The following is a 19,735-nucleotide window of genomic DNA, read 5'->3' as shown; positions in this document are numbered from 1 at the left end:
GAAATGGTGTGCTGGATCACTTTTTCAGACACAGCCCATAAATACAGGTTGAAGGCAAGGAAGAAGTTGATCTGGAGGAACTGAAATAGGCACTGCAACCAAATGTATCACTCATAATTTATTAACAGAAAATTGTCATTTCTACTCGATACATAGTTAATACTCCTGCCCATGTGCAAGTCAATGCTACTGTTTTCTCTTTTCCTTTCTATGGTGAAAGTTAGCTGGATGCATAAAAGCCAGCACTGGCTTCATCTGCAGACTGGAAATCTGTAATGAACAGGACAGAGTTCCTGGGGGTAATAAAGACAAGAACATTCTCCATAACATCATCCTCAAATACCTGAATCCCATTCATCTTCCCTTAGCATATCTACCTGACAGTTACTAAAAAGAGCTTCCCTGGTGGAGGATTTACTTGTTTTAATAAAAGGTACATATTAGGTCAGCTGGAGAAGATTTGATCTACACATTCTGTTTCACAGTTAGGTATAATGTGTCTTCTGTTCTAAACATTTGGTGTGGTTTTGAAGGTAAAAGGAACAAAAGAGGTCATTAATACAAACCACATGTATACATCCTCCAATTTGCTATAATTTCCCCTTAGCAGCTATTGGTTATATTAGGAAAACCTAGAAATCTATTTAGGAAGGTTAATGTTCAGGAGTTCTTTGCAGAGCCCAGCATGGTGTCCCATTCTTAACTTCTAAGCCATTCACCCTTATGTCAGGCATTCTTTTTAGGTTTTAATTTTTTTTTTATTCTACATAAATAGGATCCCACTATAAGCAATGACCTAATACCCGAGCATGATGATATTTTTTTTTAATTTTTTTTATTGTTATGTTAATCCCCATACATTACATCATTAGTTTTAGATATAGTGTTCCATGATTCATTGTTTGTGCATAACACCCAGTGCTCCATGCAGAACGTGCCCTCCTCAATACCCATCACCAGGCTAACCCATCCTCCCAACCCCCTCCCCTCTAGAACCCTCAGTTTGTTTTTCAGAGTCCATTGTCTCTCATGGTTCTTCTCCCCCTCCGATTTCCCCCCCTTCATTCTTCCCCTCCTGCTACATTCTTCTTCTTTTTTTCTTTCTTAACATATATTGCATTATTTGTTTCAGAGGTACAGATCTGAGATTCAACAGTCTTGCACAATTCACAGCGCTTACCAGAACACATACCCTCCCCAGTGTCCATCACCCAGTCACCCCATCCCTCCCACCCCACCCCCCACTCCAGCAACCCTCAGTTTGTTTCCTGAGATTAAGAATTCCTCATATCAGTGAGGTCATATGATACATGTCTTTCTCTGTTTGACTTATTTCGCTCAGCATAATACCCTCCAGTTCCATCCACGTCGTTGCAAATGGCAAGATCTTATTCCTTTTGATGGCTGCATAATATTCCATTGTATATATATACCACATCTTCTTTATCCATTCATCTGTTGATGGACATCTTGGCTCTTTCCACAGTTTGGCTATTGTGGACATTGCTGCTATAAACATCGGGGTGCACGTAGCCTTTCGGGTCCCTACTTTTGTATCTTTGGGGTAAATACCCAGTAGTGCACTTGCTGGATCATATGGTAGCTCTATTTTCAACTTTTTGAGGAACCTCCATACTGTTTTCCAGAGTGGCTGCACCAGCTTGCATTCCCACCAACAGTGTAGGAGGGTTCCCCTTTCTCCGCATCCCCGCCAACATCTGTCATTTCCTGACTTGTTAATTTTAGCCATTCTGACTGGTGTGAGGTGGTATCTCATTGAGGTTTTGATTTGGATTTCCCTGATGCTGAGTGATATTGAACACTTTTTCATGTGTCTGTTGGCCATTTGGATGTCTTCTTTGGAAAAATGTCTGTTCATGTCTTCTGCCCATTTCTTGATTGGATTCTTTGTTCTTTGGGTGTTGAGTTTGATGAGTTCTTTATAGATTTTGGATACTAGCCCTTTATCTGATATGTCATTTGCAAATATCTTCTCCCATTCTGTCAGTTGTCTTTTGGTTTTGTTGACTGTTTCCTTTGCTTTGCAAAAGCTTTTTATCTTGAGGAAGTCCCAATAGTTCATTTTTGCCCTTGCTTCCCTTGCCTTTGGCGATGTTTCTAGGAAGAAGTTGCTGCGGCTAAGGTCGAAGAGGTTGCTGCCTGTGTTCTCCTTTAGGATTTTGATGGACTCCTGTCTCACATTGAGGTCTTTCAACCATTTGGAGTCTATTTTTGTGTGTGGTGTAAGGAAATGGTCCAGTTTCATTCTTCTGCATGTGGCTGTCCAATTTTCCCAACACCATTTGTTGAAGAGACTGTCTTTTTTCCATTGGACATTCTTTCCTGCTTTGTCAAAGATTAGTTGACCATAGAGTTGAGGGTCCATTTCTGGGCTCTCTATTCTGTTCCATTGATCTATGTGTCTGTTTTTGTGCCAGTACCATACTGTCTTGATGATGACAGCTTTGTAGTAGAGCTGGAAGTCTGGAATTGTGATGCCGCCAGCTTTGCTTTTCTTTTTCAACATTCCTCTGGCTATGCGGGGTCTTTTCTGGTTCCATACAAATTTTAGGATTATTTGTTCCATTTCTTTGAAGAAAGTGGATGGTATTTTGATGGGGATTGCATTGAATGTGTAGATTGCTCTAGGTAGGATTGACATCTTCACAATATTTGTTCTTCCAATCCATGAGCATGGAACGTTTTTCCATTTCTTTGTGTCTTCCTCAATTTCTTTCATGAGTATTTTATAGTTTTCTGAGTACAGATCCTTTGCCTCTTTGGTTAGATTTATTCCTAGGTATCTTATGGTTTTGGGTGCAGTTGTAAATGGGATCGACTCCTTAATTTCTCTTTCTTCTGACTTGTTGTTGGTGTATAGGAATGCCACTGACTTCTGTGCATTGATTTTATATCCTGCCACTTTACTGAATTCCTGTATGAGTTCTAGCAGTTTTGGAGTGGAGTCTTTAGGATTTTCCACATAAAGTATCATATCATCTGCAAAGAGTGAGAGTTTGACTTCTTCTTTGCCAATTTGGATGCCTTTGATTTCTTTTTGTTGTCTGATTGCTGTGGCTAGGACTTCCAATACTATGTTGAATAGCAGTGGTGATAGTGGACATCCCTGCCGTGTTCCTGACCTTAGGGGGAAAGCTCTCAGTTTTTCCCCATTGAGAATGATATTCGCTGTAGGTTTTTCATAGATGGCTTTTATGATATTGAGGTATGTACCCTCTATCCCTATACTCTGAAGAGTTTTGATCAAGAAAGGATGCTGTACTTTGTCAAACGAGCATGATGATATTTTAAACCCAAGTTGTCTGGGCACAGAATTCAAGAACAGAGAGCAGGAGGTACCCAGGTGAGCAGCTGAGCACATTCACAGCACAGGCCTCCTGCTCCTAGTTCTGCCCACCCAGAAATTTGCTGTTTTGTTTAAGCTGATGTTAAACCACTTTATTATCCCTGGCTTAGGAAAACAGCTCAGAATGTATTATCAAGGGCTAGGAAAGACTGAATAGGGTAGGGGAGAGGTTAAATTCCAGGCTATTTGCTATAGACAATCTACATTTGGTAAGAACAGAAGCAGACCGCCTTACTCAAGCAATTAAAAGGGACAAACTACTGACACCACGTAGTGAAAGAAGACAGGTTCCAATGAGCACATACAGCGTGATTCCAATTACATACAATTCTAGAACAGACAAAACTGATACCACCTATAATGACAGAAAGCAGATCAGTGATTGCCTGAGATGGAGGTGAAGTGCATTGCCTGGCAAGGGGCCCCAGGGAAATTTGAGGTGATAAAAATGTATCTTTTTTCTTTTTTAATGGAAACTTACTTTTTTTTTTTTTTTTTAAGATTTTATTTATTTGACAGAGAGCGAGAGAGCACAAGCAGGGGGAGTGGGAGAGGGAAAAGCAGGCTTCCCGCCAAGCAGGGAGCCGATGTGGGGCTCAATCCCAGGACCCTGGGATCATGACCTGAGCTGAAGGCAGATGCCTAACCATCTGAGCCACGAGGTGCCCCAAAATGTCTCTATCTTGAGAGAAGTGGTGGTTACAAAGGGTATATACATTTGTCAGAACATGTCAAATTGGACAAAATGCATTCATTTTATTGTACATAAACTTTTTAGAGATTATAGAACCCTGATGACATTCCTCTTTACAGAAAACAGCCAGGATTGCAAGCACTCGTGCCCCAAGTCTCACCTCCAAGGCTCCCTACCCCAAGCCCAATTCCATTTCCCCTCAGTCTAAGTCAATACATAGCACATTTATTCTTGGTACCTGGGGATCATTATGGCCCTGCTCTGTAATCTTAATGTGTTATTTTGCAACAGATATTTACACAAAATAAAAAAATTAAATGAAAGGATATAGAGAGAAAAAGGCAATTCTCTCTCACATATCTATCAGCACAATTTAGCGTCTTCCGCTCATTAAATCCTTATAACACTGAGTTCAGATCCTATAGAATCAAGGTATCGTCAACAAATGAAACCCCCACTTTCCTTGTGCCACCCCAAATCTAAGAGCCTATCCCAGTTTTGTCCCATAGTATGTTCTACAATGACAGAAGCATTCTACACTGTACTGTCCAGAGTGGTAGCCACATGAGACTATTGAGCACCTGGAACTGTGCTGAGTTAAAAGGAGTTGAATTCTTAATTCTAATTTAAGTATAAACAGCCAAATGTGTCTAGTAGCTATCGTATTGGACAGCATTTCTACACCAACACTGTGCTTGAATTTTCTTCCCATTTTTATATTTAAAATATTTTCAAGTTGTCATTAAGGCAACAACCATAAGGCCAGTATTTCTATGATTTGTCTTATACTTTTCTCTCTGGAGACCTAACCTTAGGGCAGTGACAGAGAGATAAGAGAAATACTGTTTTCAATTTTTTGGGGGTCCTCATTTTGGGTGGAGATAAAATGAAACCAAAAACATCACATAACCTGGTCACTTTTTCAGTGTGGACATTTTTCCCCCATAATGTCTTGTCCACAACCATGTTGAGGAAATAAGGTTAGTTTTATGTCGATTCAGATGGCTTTAGAGTATTTTAATCCTAGAGTTCCTAATTTCCTTTAGAAAGTCTATAAACATCTAGAATAGATCTCATTTCACAAATAGGTCCCAGAATATCCTCACAACTTAAGAATCCAATGATCAAAGGCATTCTGGAGCCAGTCTACCACAAACTACAATTCAACAAACTTAACAGCTCATTTCAGATTTTAACCTATTTTTGGACCAAACTTCAGGAGTTGAGATAGAGTCAAGATTCACAGAATTAGCAAATTCTGTTGGACAGAAATATGTTTGTAACCTGCAAAACATGAAAGGCTAAACACTGCTGTAACTCTCCCCAACTTCAGGTGCTATAAAAATCTAGAAGGCAAAAACTTAATGGTTTTAAAGTTAACATAAAAGCATGATATTCAAGTGAATAAAATAAAAGGTATAGTGGAAGTTAATAACATGAAAAACTGAAAACTATGCCAAAGAAACATTTTTTTCAAGAAAGATTTTTTTTAATGATATGCAAGTTAGTCCGCTTTTACCTGTAGCTTCCATTAAAAATGTCTTAAAATTACCATAATCCTAGGAAAGATTGGTATGCTTTGTAAGTCCTTCCAGGTTTTATCATTTACCTTATTCTGAGGATAAGGTAAGGACTTCTTTTCCGGTAGGGAATCCTGACGAAAAGTTAAAATATTTAGCACAGTTTTGGGTTTTTTGTTTGTTTGTTTGTTTTTTACTTGTTTAACATGATTCTGGCCATAGATATGTAAACCTTCTTTTTTACCCAAACAGTTTAATGTTATTTAGATGCTCTGGTAGATGTTATTTTTGCAAAGTTCACAGATCTGAAAATTATGTTTATGGTTGTCACACTACACATTAGGCTTTAAAAAAAAATAGAAGTAGCACTGGTAAAGCGAATGTCAATAAATTCTGGCAATGTCTTCAACAAAACATGTAAGAGCTCAAATTTAACGTTCCATCATAAGATAGGATTAGGGACCAAAAGAGCCAAAATCTCCTTCTGATTTAAGTTTACAGGTCCTTACATCAATAAAACTCCTTAGGTATTAGCAAACTTAACTTCATTGAAGTTGTTAATTTAGAAACATTCAAATCCTGCATTCAATTCATTTAATTAAAAAAAAAAAAGATTAAATTTAGTAGGCAAATTGATATGTCCTGACATAATTATTTGGAGTGAAACTCCATCATCCTTTTGTAGTTCTAATTCTTCCAAACCCAATTCCCATTTAAAAGGCACGGCCAGAAAACTGATGCCCAGAAAAAAATACCTATTTCATTTCAATAACACATGCTGATACTTCTCTATGGCTAAGACATTGACGTCACTTCAGATATAGGCCTATCCTTTTATTACTGACGCTTTATCTTACCTCTAATCAATGAAGTTACAGATTACAAGTGATTTTAAATGAAACTACCAGCCAGGAAAGGTATCACTATGGTTGCATTATTTAAACTCTGAAATATGCAGTGAAGTCATAAAGGGCAGCAAGTCAAGCTCTGCATGCTCCCCCTACTGGCAGTTTTCAAACAGAATGACAATCTGATCACAGCAATGGAAAAATTTTAACCAAAAAAGATACATATGGGCACAGGCTAGTATCTTTACAGCATTATCTACAGAGACATTTGATAGTATCATAACAGACACTATAAATAGCATAAAATATTACTGGATAAAGAGCAATATTATCTCCACTGCTGTCAGATTTCTTAATTTCAAAACCTCACGTTAAAAAAAAAAAATTCTTGGTGACAGAGTTAGCTATAAAAGTCAGGTTTGGTTTTTCTACATACCTCTAAGGATTCCTTCAAGTCTACAGCTGAAATTGCATCTTCCTCTTCGTCATCAGTCAGCTGGTCCTGGGAACAGTAGTGAGTGCTATAAGCAGAATGATCTTCTATTGCTTCCAGCCAGTCCTGAAATAATCCAAGAATTTAAATAAAAGTAAAATGCATTTTTACTCAAAAGAGATAATACAGCAACAATTTAGAAAGCATAAAATTTACATGGAGAAAATATTAAAGGCTCAAAAAAACAAAAGAAACCCAAACCAACCAACAACAAAAGAATGATGCAGGTCCATGACATTTCTGGATAAAAAAATTTCCTAATACTTTAAAAAAATATCATCTATAAGTTTACATATTCAATAATATTAAAACACACATTATAAAAGCTGAGTAATGGGTGGAAATTTTTTCACTTAAAATTATAGATTCTCAATACTGTTGGATATGCTATTATATACTAATATATCCAGAAATACTATTTCACTAACTTGTAATCAAGCTATAAGAAAGCCAAAAATTGCCTTGATGCTTTAGCTTTTACTAATGTTTTTAAAATATCGGTGATTTCACAAAAAGAATATTTGCCCTTAAAGTATCTGTGTTACTTCCTCCTTATTTTTTACAGCATTACTCAAGGTCAAATTTTACCACTTTATGATACGGTCAGAGCATCAGAAGTTTAGATCGTTTAGGATTCTTTGCAGGGCCAAAGGTAACCACTTTGGAAAATAGATTCTTTTAACCCCTTACATAATTTACAAAAAAACAAGACAGGTCTATAAATACTCCTTTGATCTAAAGGAATATGGAGTCTCCATTAAATAACTGCACTATGAATTTCTGTCACATCAACCCCAATTTTCTTGCTTGCTGCTGCTGTTCAATTTACCACAAAGGAAGACTGAGGTTATACTGTAATAAATCAGAACACCTAAGCTGAAGCCAGGTTTTGTCACTTGTAAGCTGTGTGACCTTGAGAGAGCACTTCAATCTTACTGGCTTCAGTTTCTGTACCTATAAATGAAGAGGCAGACTACATAATCATTCAGAATTTTTTCCAAAAATGATTCACAAAATCAAAATAATAAAGATAATTATGAACAGAAAATATCTGCAGGTACATGTTGATAACGAAATTAATTCATAGGCCAAATTTCAAGCTTCATATAATTGCCCCCATTAAAAAGGTCCAGTCAACAAGATTTTAGATGTTAATATTGAATTGATCCTATATTTTTTGTTTTTAAATGTTAAGTTTTATGAAAGATAAATGAATCCATAAAATTACCTCTCTCGACTGTTGAAGGCTATTCTTAGGAACCCTGAAGCCATGAATAGTGTCATCGAAGCATTTAATAAAGAAGAGGCAGCTATCAGTGGATTTTACCTTGGATATAAAGAAGTCAGTAAGACAATATCATTCATGCACATAAAATAGGATATATATATTTACACACACACATAACAGTACATACAACACATAACAGTATTAACATAGCTTAATTATACCCACGTGAACATTTAAAATACCAATTGGTAAAAACTGGGGAAAAAAATTGATGCATTGGGAATATCACATGCATTGCAGCTAACATCTGGCTTTCATATTTGTAGTTACTCAAAGTAAATACGAATAGTCCATTAGGTATGTAGTTTTAGTTTTGTCTTTTATGTTTAATAACTTAGCATGCACTTGGGCTATAAAATTCTTTAAATACCACAGCTCCAACTTCTTTCATACCATTCTCCAGAACCTTTTGAGCTGAATGTACAAAACATTTGAACTGAGTGTAAAAGAGTAAGTACATATAAGATTGATAAAAAAGGGGGAAAGGAAAAGAGGATAAAAAAAATGTGTCTCATTGAAATATAAGTTTGGAAAGTGAGGGGATTTAAGAATGGAAAAAGATAGGGGTGTCTGGGTGGCTCAGTCGGTTAAGCGGCTGCCTTCGGCTCAGGTCATGATCTCAGGGTCCTGAGATCAAGCACCACATTGGGCTCCCTGCTCAGTGGGGAGTCTGCTTCTCCCTCTCCCTCTGTTGTTCCCTCCGCTTGTGCTCTCTTGCTCGCACTCTAATAAATAAAGTCTTAAAAAAAAAAAAAAAGGAATGGAAAAAGATAGACTTCTACTTCAAGGCCCTACAAGAGTACCACCCTCCTCCTTGCAGGAAACAACTATAAAAAGCAACTGCTGGGGGCGGGGGTGGGGAGGCTGCGTCATTTGGGTATCTGACTCTTGATTTCAGCTTGGGTTGTGATCTTGGGGTTGTGAAATTGAGCTCTGCGCTGGGTATGGAGTCTGCTTGGGATTCTTTCTGTCCCTCTGCCCCTCCCCCTGCTCATGCACACTCAAACGCGCTCTCTCAAAATGGATGAATAAAATCTTAAAAAAAAAAAAAAAAGCAACTGCCTTAAGGAACTGGAGAGTGAACAAAAGTTGACAGACTCTCATGGGGAATGCACATGTTTTTGGAGGAAACGAAATAAGTAACTATGCAAATAAGTTCCCATCCCCAAGGTTTTTCAACTGGGACATATAGTCCACAGGGTGACACGAAAGCAGCACGGGCACACATGGAAAAACCCACAGTCTTTCTGTCTTTGAGAATTAATAAAGGAAAGCCAGGGATCCAGAAATACTAAAGAGTGGGGGTAATCCTCCAAGGGAAAAAGAGAAGAGATCCCCAAACTATGTCTGTTCACATGTCTAATTGATGCTGAGAAAGGATTCAGAGCAGTCTCTTAAATACAACCTTTCGAAATGCAGATCAGAGCTGCCACCCAAGACACAGAGTTTACAACCTAAACCCAGCCAAGAAAATGACCTGCTAAAACAGGTCATTTAACAGAGAAAAATAACAGAACCCAGAATCCCCAGGACTTAACATTCATATTATTAAGGATACAATCCAAAATTACCTGATATATGAAGAAGAAAGTGGAACATATTCTCAAAAGAAGTCTAATTAAAAGGCAGATTTTTCAGAATGGTTAATAGGGACCCAAATAGATACTATCTACACAGATAGAAAATAAAGATATACAGATTAAAAGGAAATGGAGAGAAAAAGAGATACCATGCAAACAGTAAGCATAAGAAGGCCTGAGTGGTTGTATAATATTGGGCAAAATAGATTTCCAAAGTAAATATATTACAAGAGATAAAGAGGGCCACCATATAATAAGAAAAGGGTCAATTATTCAGGAAGACAACATCATTGGTATGTATGTGTTCAATAACTGAGAAATGAACAATTCCACAAGCATAGTTGGTTATTTTGATAGCCCTCTCGGCAATTGATACAATTAGCCAAAAATCAGCAAAAACACAGATCTGAACAACACTATCAACCACCATGACTGAATATTTATAGGACTCTAAACCCAACAATAGCGAAATATACATTATCTTCAAGTGTGTTCACTGGGATAATCCACACATAGAGCCATCAAGCAAGTCTCAATACACTTGAAAAGACAGAAATCATATAGGATACATTCAATGACCAAAATGACATTAAATTATAAATCAGAAACAGATCATAAAAACCCCAATTACTTGGAAATTAAATACACCTATAAGTATTCGTTGGTTCAAAGACAACTTCTATTAATAGAAATTTCTATTAGTTTCTAGTAGAAATTAGACAATATTTTGAACTACATTATAATGAAAACATACCAAAATTAGCAGCATGAAACTAAAACAGTTACAAAGGTAAAAGTATAGCTTTAAATGGCTGTATTAGTAAAGAAGATAGGCCTTAAGAAGCTTTGACCTTGAGAAACTATTAAAAAAGCAAATTAAACCCAAAGCATAGAGAAATTTCTTTAAAAGAACAAAAATAGAAAATAGAAAAACAAAAAAATTTCAAAAAAAAATCAAGGACTAGTTCTTTGAAAAGATCAATAAAATTGATAAACTGCTAGCCAGATTAATCTAGGGAAGAAAAAAAGAGACACAAATTACCAATATAAAAAAAATGAAAGAAGGCACAACACTACCTATCATACAAACATTAAAAACATAATAAGGGAATATAAGTAACAAAAAGTTTGATAACCTAAGAAAAGGGACAAAATTTTTGAAAGGCAAAAATTACAAACACCAACCCAAGAAGAAATAGAAAATTTGAACTAGCCCTCAGCAACTGAACAAATTTGTAATTACTATCCTTCCCATAAAAAACAAAAAAACAAAAAACTCCCACCTTCTGGCCCATGAATTATATCAGCATTTAGGAAACAAATAAACCTAATCCTACAAAAACTCTTCCAAGAAACTGAAAAGAAATATTTTCTAATTCATTATATGAGACCAGTATTTCTCAGATTCCAAAACCACACAAAATATATCAAGAGAGAAATAAAAACCAATATCCATCAGGAACACAGAAGCAAAAAATCCTTAACAAAATATTAGCAAACAATTTATTAAAATAATGTATCATGACCAACTGAAATTTATCCCAGCAATATGACTGGTTTATTAACACCCTAAGATCTAACAGTGTAATTAACCATATTAAAATGAGTAAAACCCTATGATCATTTCAATAATATGCAAAAAGTATTTAATAAAAATCAACAGATTCTCATGGTAAGGGCTCTCAGTAAATTAGGAAATGAAAATAACTTCTTAAAGCAAATTAAGGGCATCTATGAAAAATTTATAGCTAGTAACTCAATAATGAAAGGCTCAATGCTTTGTACCTAACACAACAAACAAAACAAGAATGCTGGCTCTTACCAATTCTATTTAAAGTTGTACTGGAGGTCCTATCAAGTACAATAAAGGGTAAAAAATAAAAGGCATATGAATTGTAGAGAAATAGAACTATCTTTTTTTGCAGACAACATGATTGTGCATGTAGGAGACCCTGAGGAATCTGCAAAAAAGCTACCAAAACTATTAAGTGAATTTAGCAAGGCTACAGGACTCAAAACAAATTTATATATAATAGCAGCAAAAAATAGAAAATGAAAATTTCATGTCCATAATAGCTTTAAAAAATAAACACATAAGCATAAATTTAACAAAAACGTTGTAAGAGGAAATTAAAGAAGATTTCAATAAAGGAGAGATACAATGTTCATAGCTTAGAGGTCTTGATGTGGTTAAAGTAACAATCCTCCCCAAGTAAATCTATATATTTAATGCAATCCCAATCAAAACAACCATTCCCCAACTCTGAAAATTGATGAAAGACATTCAACATATTGAAAAGCATTTATTCAAGAAAAATCTACTGAATCTCTCAGTAAGAACACTGGATGTTGTTTTAGCCTGAGTCTGCTCCATTCCCCCCTCCTCCTTACTCTGTGGCAAATTGCATCATGATGGGGCAAGCTTTAAATACTGGGGCTGACTTTATTTAGAATAGGGCCCTGAAAATTCCAAGTCCAGGGCTTTCTCAAAACAACAGCAATCTTGGTGGCCAACAATCAGGAAAAGCCATCACAGAACATGAAGTCTAAATATATTCAGCCAAGCAACAAACTGGAAAATGAGCCAGACATTTAAAAAGCTCTCAGAAAAATATTCAAAAACTAAAGTAAATCATATGTAAAGAACTAAAAGAAAGCATAATGATAATAACCCATCAAATAGAAAATATCAATAAAAAGATGCAAGTTATGAAAAAGAACCAAATGGAAATTCTGGATGTGAAAATTACAAGAACTGTAATGAAAAATTCACTCAAGATAATCTGAGATCGAAGGGAAGAAAAAAATCATGGCAGGGGGGCGCCTGGGTGGCTCAGTTGGTTAAGCGACTGCCTTCGGCTCAGGTCATGATCCTGGAGTCCCGGGATCGAGTCCCGCATCAGGCTCCCTGCTGAACAGGGAGCCTGCTTCTCCCTCTGACCCTCCCCCCTCTCATGCTCTATCTCATTCTCTCTCTCAAATAAATAAATAAAATCTTTAAAAAAAAAAAAAAATCATGGCAGGGCATTATCATGTGTACCAACAAAGTCACAAAGGAGAGAAAAAAGCTGAAAAAAAATATTTAAAGAAATAATGGGTGAAAATTTCCCAAGTTCAATGAAAATTATACATATTCAAAAAGTTCAATAAACTCCACTACGATAAATCCAGAGAGATTTATACCTAGACACATCTTAGTCAAACTATTAACAGCCAAAACCAGAAAATATTGAAACTAATGAGAAAAAGGACTCATCAAATACAGGGGAAGCACAATAAAATTAACAGCTGACTTTGCATCAAAAACAATGAAGAATAGAGGTAAGGGGATGACATATTTAAAGTGCTGAAAGAAAATTTCTCTGTCTTATGAAACTATTGTTCTAAAATGAAGGCAAAATACACCCCCAAATAAAAAAAGACTCAGACAATTCATTAGGTATACCTAACAAAAGAGTACAAAAAAAAAAAAAAAAGTTCTTTAGACCAAAAGAAAGTGACACCAAAGGTTGGGGGGGCGGGGGGAACTGGACAAGTTAATTGCATAGGTAATTCTAATATAATATATATTTTCTCTTCTCAAATAATTTAAAGTGATTTACACAACTGTAAAATTGTATGGTTGAGCTTGTAACATACTGAGGTGTAATGTATATGACAGTAATAGGATAGAGGATAAAGGAAGAATGGAGCTATAGCAGAGCAAGGAAATGACCCCAAATATGCACTGAGACAAAAAGTAAAAACAACCCAAATATTCATTAACTGATGAATGAATAAGTACTGTCTATCCATATAATGGATTATTATTTAGCCATAAAAGGACTGAAGTAATGATAACTTGCTACAATATGGATGAGCCTTGAAAACATTATGCTAAGCAAAAGAATCCAGAAACAAAAGGCCACATATTATATGATTCCATTTATATGAAATTTCCAGAATAGGCAAATTTATAGAGACAGATATTAATGGCTGCCTAGGGGCTAGAAGGGGGTGGTACTGACAGGAATGGGGTATGATTGCTAATGGGTATGAAGTTTCCTTGTAGAATTATGGAAATGGATCTAAAAGGGATTGTGGTCTCCACATGGTCAGCACAAGTCTCTGACCATACCAAAAATTACTGAATCATTTCAAGTGGGTGAACTGTATACGATGTGAATTATAGTTCAATAAAAATATTTTAAAACATATAAAACTGTATAAAGCAACAGCTATAACACTGTATCATTGAGTTTTTAAACATGTAGTCATGATATATATAACAATAATAATAACACAAAGAAAAGGGTAGGAAGTGGAACTATATTAAAGCATAATAAGTATGGAAGGAAGTAGTAGTTTGTGATAGATTAAGATGCCCATTATAATACCTTGACCAACTACTAAGAAGTAACTTTAAAATATAGTAAAATATAAACAAAAGGAAATTGTATATGAGACATACGTATCTTATGTAGAAGAGAGAAGAACAAAGAACAAAATGAATATAGAAACAGCAAAATGGCAGACAGAAATCCAACCATATCAATAACAATATTAAGTACAAATTCATTAAACACTTTAAGATTTTACTTTTAAGTAATCCCTATACCCAACATGGGGCTCAAACTCACAACCCCTAGATCAAAAGTCACACTCTCCACTGAATAAGCCAGCCAGGCGCCCCTCATTAAACATTCCTATCACAAGGCAGAGGTTGTCAAACTGGATAAAAATACCAGATACAACTGTATGCTCTCTGTAAGACTTTAGATTGACACACATAAATAGGCTGAAAGCAAAAGAATGGAAAAAGATATACAAAGCAAACAGTACCCATATGAGAGCTGGAGTGACTATAGTGATTGTTATGGACTAAACTGTGTCCTCCCCAAATTCATATGTGGAAGCCTCAACCCTCAATGAGACTATTTGTAAATAGGGCCTTTAAAGAGGAAATTAAGATTAAATGAGGTCACAAGAGTGGGGCCCTAATTCAGTAAGACTGGTATCCTTAATAAGAGGAAGAGAAGCCAGGGATGCTTGCACACAAAGAAAAGCCATGAGAGAGCTGCAAGAAGGCAGCTATCTGCAAACCAAAGAGAAAGGCCTCAGGAGAAATCTTTCCTACACATCAGAGCTTAAACTATAAAATTCATAAGGAAACATAAGGGTAAAACTTCAAAGCAGTGGACTTGGCAATGATTTCTTGGACATAACACCAAAAGCGCAAGTGACAAAAGAAAAAAGAGATAAATTGGACTGTACCAAAATTAAAAACTTCTATCAAAGGGCACTATCAACAGAGTGTAAAGACAACCCACAGAATGGGAGAAAATATTTGCAAATCATATACTGATAAGGGTTAATATCCAGAATATACAAAGAATTCCTACAACTCAACACCAACAAAAAGCCGAACAGGCCAGTTAAAAAATGGGCAAAGGACTTAAAGAGATTATTTCTCCAAAAACAATATATGATACCCAAGAAGCAGTTGAGAAGATCCTCAACCTCACCAGTCATTACAGAAATGCAAATCAAGCTGCAATTAGATACCACCTCACACTCATTAGGATGCTCAATATTAAAAAAAAAAAAAAAAAGGAAAGAAGTGCTGATGAGGATATGGAGAAAGTGAAATTGGAACCCTTGCACACTGTTGGTGTGAACATAAAATGGGGCAGCTGCTATAGAGAACAGCAGGGAAATTCCTCAAAAAGTTAAAAATAGAACTACCACATCATTCAGCAATTCCACTTCTAAGTCTATATCCAAAAGAATTGAAAGCAGGATCTTGAAGAGATATTTGTACATCTGCATTCACTGCATCATTATTCACAATCACCAAGAGGTGGAAGCAATTCAAATACCCACTGACAAATGAATGAGTAAAGAAATGTGGTCTATACCTACAATGGAATATTATTTAGCCTTAAAAAAGAAATCTTGTCACATATTACAGCATGGATGAATCTTGAGGATACCAGACTAAGTGAACTAAGGCAGTCATAAAAAGACATGGTTTCAAAGACACCATGTCTGTATGGTTTCACTTGCAAGAGGTGTCTAAAGTAGTCAAACTCCTAGAAACAAAACGTTAGAACAATGGTTTGAGAGGCACTGGGGGTTGGGGAAATAGGCAGTTAGTTGCTCAATGGATACGGTTCCACTTTTGCAAGATGAAAGTTCCAGAGATCTGGTGCACAACAAAGTAAATACAGTTCAAGCTACTGAATTGTACCCTTAAAAATGGTTAAAATAGTAAATTTTATGTTATGTGCTTTTTTACCACAACTAAATTTTTTCAAAAAGGAAAGAAATTGTGACCCATGCTGTAACATGGATGAACCTTGAGGGTATTATACTAAGTGAAATAAGCCAGTCACAGAAGGACAAATATTGCCTCTTTCTACTTATCCGAGGTACCTAGCAAGGTCAAATTCCTAGAAACAGAACGTAGAGTGGGGACAGCCGGGGCCTGGGAATAGAGAGGAGTGGAATTAGTGACCGAAGGGCATGGAGTTTTAGTTCGGGAAGATCACGAGTTCTGGAGATGAATGGTGCTGGTAGCTGCAACTGCACAATGAAGAAAACTAAGAAACTGACAGCTGGAGCATTCATATTAGGAAAAGATCTCAAGTCAATAACCTAAGCTTCTCCCTCAAGAAACTACAAAGTAAACAGAGTGCTTTACAGCCATCAGTGAATGCTCAGTAGCTTGTGTTGATATGTGACTCCTAAATGTAAGCTTTAAGCAGACGTTTACAGAAAAGACACAAATTATAAAACAAGGTGAGGGCTAACACAGCAGGAGCTAACCAATTCCACAGAAGTTAAAGAGCAAGAAATTTTAAAAGGGCAAGTGGAGCAACTCGTTTGTTTTTCGATTTAAGGCAGACAAGAATGAGATAAAGGGCCAACTGAGGAAAAAGCTTGGTATTAAGTAGATGTGTCTACGGCAGCAACAGAAGAGAATGGCCAGGACTGCACTGAAAGAGAAAACAAGATGACACGGGTAAGATGAGAGAGAGGACCCTGGCCCTCTGGTCCACTGTGAAAGGAGCACAGGGTGGGAGGACACTGAGGGGCCGGCTGTGTAATTAGGTGGTACTGCTGGGGAATGGGCCACATCTGTGACTCCCCAAGGGGAACACCTGGTCTTCTGGGGGTGTTTGCCCTGAGAAAGGCAGGTGCCATGCTCTAAAGAGCAGATGGACTGCCACAACGTGGTGACAACTCTAAAGGATGTGAAGTAGGAAATAAGAAAGCACGTCTAGGCTCCAGTCTTAGACTAATCTCTAAAGAGAAGAAACTCCTTTTTTCTCCTGGTTAGTAAAAGTATAAACAGTGAACCTAGAAAACCCAAGAATCCCAATTTTGATGCAGGCTTGAAATTTTAAAACCAGAAAAACTTTCATTATCCCAATTTACCCATGTATAAATACACAGATACATGTACGACATACATACGTCTGTATATACACACATGCACATAACGTGAATATACACACATACACATACAGAAATGTCAGAGGCTCTTTATGTTTTCAGGTAACTCATCTCTCATCCACAACATGTGGAAATAAAAATTGATTATATTTTTAAAACAGATATTCCACAATTTTACTTGTTCTCAAGTAAAAACATATACAAATGCCTTCTACCCCCAAGATTTTACAAGGCAGCTTTATAAAAATAATTTTGGTCAATTACTTGCAAAACTAATTTCATGGTTTGAGCAAAAGATGCATGTGTCATCCTACCGTGCATACTGCTTGAGTTAGGTGCTTGCATCCCTGGCGATAAATATTACGGACTGCATCAGGCCTTCAAAATAAATATTAAATTATCAAGACAAAAGGAAAAGAGGTAAGTGAAACTTTCAATCTTTCAAAATTTAGATAATGAAATTTAATAAGTATCAGGATAATACTTACTGTTTCCTATACCATGAAAGGACTCCATGTTCTAACACTACCCAGAATAACCTCCAGCCAAAAAATCTTGAACTCTAAGGGAAAAATTGGCAAAGATTTTCCAACTGACACATCTAGATTCAAATACCTGACTGATAAAAAATATGTTATGACAGTTCTATCATTGTCTTTCATCTAGATAGTACTATCGAACATTAAAAAATGATCAAATGCGGGGGCTCCTGGGTGGCTCAGTTGGTTAAGAGTCTGCCTTTGGCTCAGGTCATGATCTCAGGGTCCAGGAATCAAGCCCCGCATTGGGCTCCTTGCTCAGCGGGGAGCCTGCTTCTCCCTCTCTCTCTGCTTGTTGCTCCCCCCTGCTTGTGCTCTATCAAATAAATAAAATCTTTTAAGAAGTTTAAAAAAAATTTTAAAAAGTATCAAACATGAACTAAGGTACTCAGTGCAGTAATGAAAACGTTTTATCACTACAGAGGGACAGGAATAGAAGAAATGCCATACTAATAAGACCAACAATGAACACTGTTTATAGTTCTGACAATATTGTTCAGGGATATTATGGGAAGATTTTCAATTGTGGACTTCAAAGTCTGGAATGAAACACTAAATAAAGAGTATTCTGATTTTATACAATATAAACATACTTGTGCATAAATATATAGAGGGAGTGCTTGCAAGTGCAAAAGAAAATGCATGCTCTAAAATAATTAATGCTAGAAAATAACTGAACTCCAAAATGTGAATTTTTAGAACCAGATTTTATATGTGTGCTCTGTGACAATTCAAGTATTAAATTTCCTAATAAGTCCTCCCTACTTCAATATTCATAACAAAAAACATTGTAATTCTCTGATTAAGGAAAAAAATATGTTCTCCCACTCTGTTCTGTATAAGCTTGTCACCTAAAAGTGTCAGACCATCAACACAAAGGACAGCAATTGCTACAATAAATGGAAGCCTAATGAATTCCAGCACTACAGAAAATGGTTAATGTTGTCAGATCCAAGAAGGATTAAGTCAGAAATAATTTTTAAATTTTTAAAAAATTTTATATGAGAGTGAGCGAGAGAGCGAGAGAACAAGCAGGGGGAGGGGCAGATGGAGAAGCAGACTCCTGCTGAGCAGGGAGCCTGATGCCGGACTCGATCCCAGGACCCCGGGACCATGATCCAAGCCTAAGGCAGACGCCCAACTGACTGAGCCACCAGGCACCCTTTAAATTATTATTTTAACAAAAACGGAGCACCTGAGAATTCTTTCCAGTTTTATAAATAAAATATCCCAGCCTACCTTCCAGAGAGGGCCTTCATATCGTTTCAACACTTTGTAGACAACCTGTTAAAAAAATGTTTTCATAAAAAATGCCATCTATATATTTCAAGAATTCAAAATCTTTTTCTAAAAAGGATCATATGCAAGTAGTCCGTTACTACATACCTTATTACCGATAAGAATGTGTTTCATTTCAGCACCCTGGGCAAGGTCAAGGGGTTTCTGATCTGTGTAAAAACAAGGAAAGAAAGAAATCAAGAGCTTAATTGTATATAAAACAGATGCTATTACAGCACATAATATTCTTCAATTATTCCAACAACCACAGCTTTTTCTTCTCCTCCCAAGTTACCCCCCTGAAGCTGCCATCTCAACTCTTTCTGGCCCCCATTTTGGTAGCTAACTATTAAGCCAGCAAGCAAGATTAACTTCAGAACATTCTGTAGAGGTTCTGTGATCCTTCAAGTCGTCTTATTTTAAAATCATTGCATTAGCTTCCCATTGCTGCTATAGCAAAGTACCATAAACTTAGTGGCTTCAAACAGTACAAACGAATTCTTCTATAGTTGGGGAGCTCAGAAGTCCAAAATCAGTTTCACTGGAGCCAAAATCAAGGTGTAGACAGGGTCTCACCCGTTCTGGAGGCTCTAGGGGACAATCTATTTCCTTGCCCCTATCTAGTTTCTGGAAGCCACCTGTTGATTTGTGGTCCCAGCTTCAAAGCACATCACTGCAACCATGGCTGCCA

At 36.6% G+C, this 19,735-nt stretch overlaps 1 protein-coding gene across 5 annotated transcripts in view; it reads right to left on the bottom strand.

The window, feature by feature from the left end:
• Nucleotides 1-19,735, bottom strand: part of OSBPL1A (oxysterol binding protein like 1A) — a 218,802-nt gene that overhangs the window by 133,928 nt on the left and 65,139 nt on the right. For all 5 annotated transcript variants that reach the window (XM_032421388.1, XM_032421389.1, XM_032421386.1 and 2 more), the window contains 6 exons: nucleotides 19,153-19,214; nucleotides 19,006-19,050; nucleotides 17,716-17,789; nucleotides 17,542-17,605; nucleotides 8,151-8,249; nucleotides 6,866-6,988 (listed from right to left, as the gene is read on the bottom strand). In XM_032421388.1, the coding sequence (XP_032277279.1) occupies nucleotides 6,866-6,988; nucleotides 8,151-8,249; nucleotides 17,542-17,605; nucleotides 17,716-17,789; nucleotides 19,006-19,050; nucleotides 19,153-19,214 (467 nt within the window). The remainder of the gene's footprint in view (nucleotides 1-6,865; nucleotides 6,989-8,150; nucleotides 8,250-17,541; nucleotides 17,606-17,715; nucleotides 17,790-19,005; nucleotides 19,051-19,152; nucleotides 19,215-19,735) is intronic.

This window comes from Phoca vitulina, unplaced genomic scaffold (genome assembly GCF_004348235.1).
Source record: "Phoca vitulina isolate PV1807 unplaced genomic scaffold, GSC_HSeal_1.0 scaffold24, whole genome shotgun sequence".
Lineage (NCBI taxonomy): Eukaryota > Metazoa > Chordata > Mammalia > Carnivora > Phocidae > Phoca > Phoca vitulina.
Note: the sequence above shows the minus strand (reverse complement) of the source record. Positions and strands in the feature narration are given on the sequence as shown.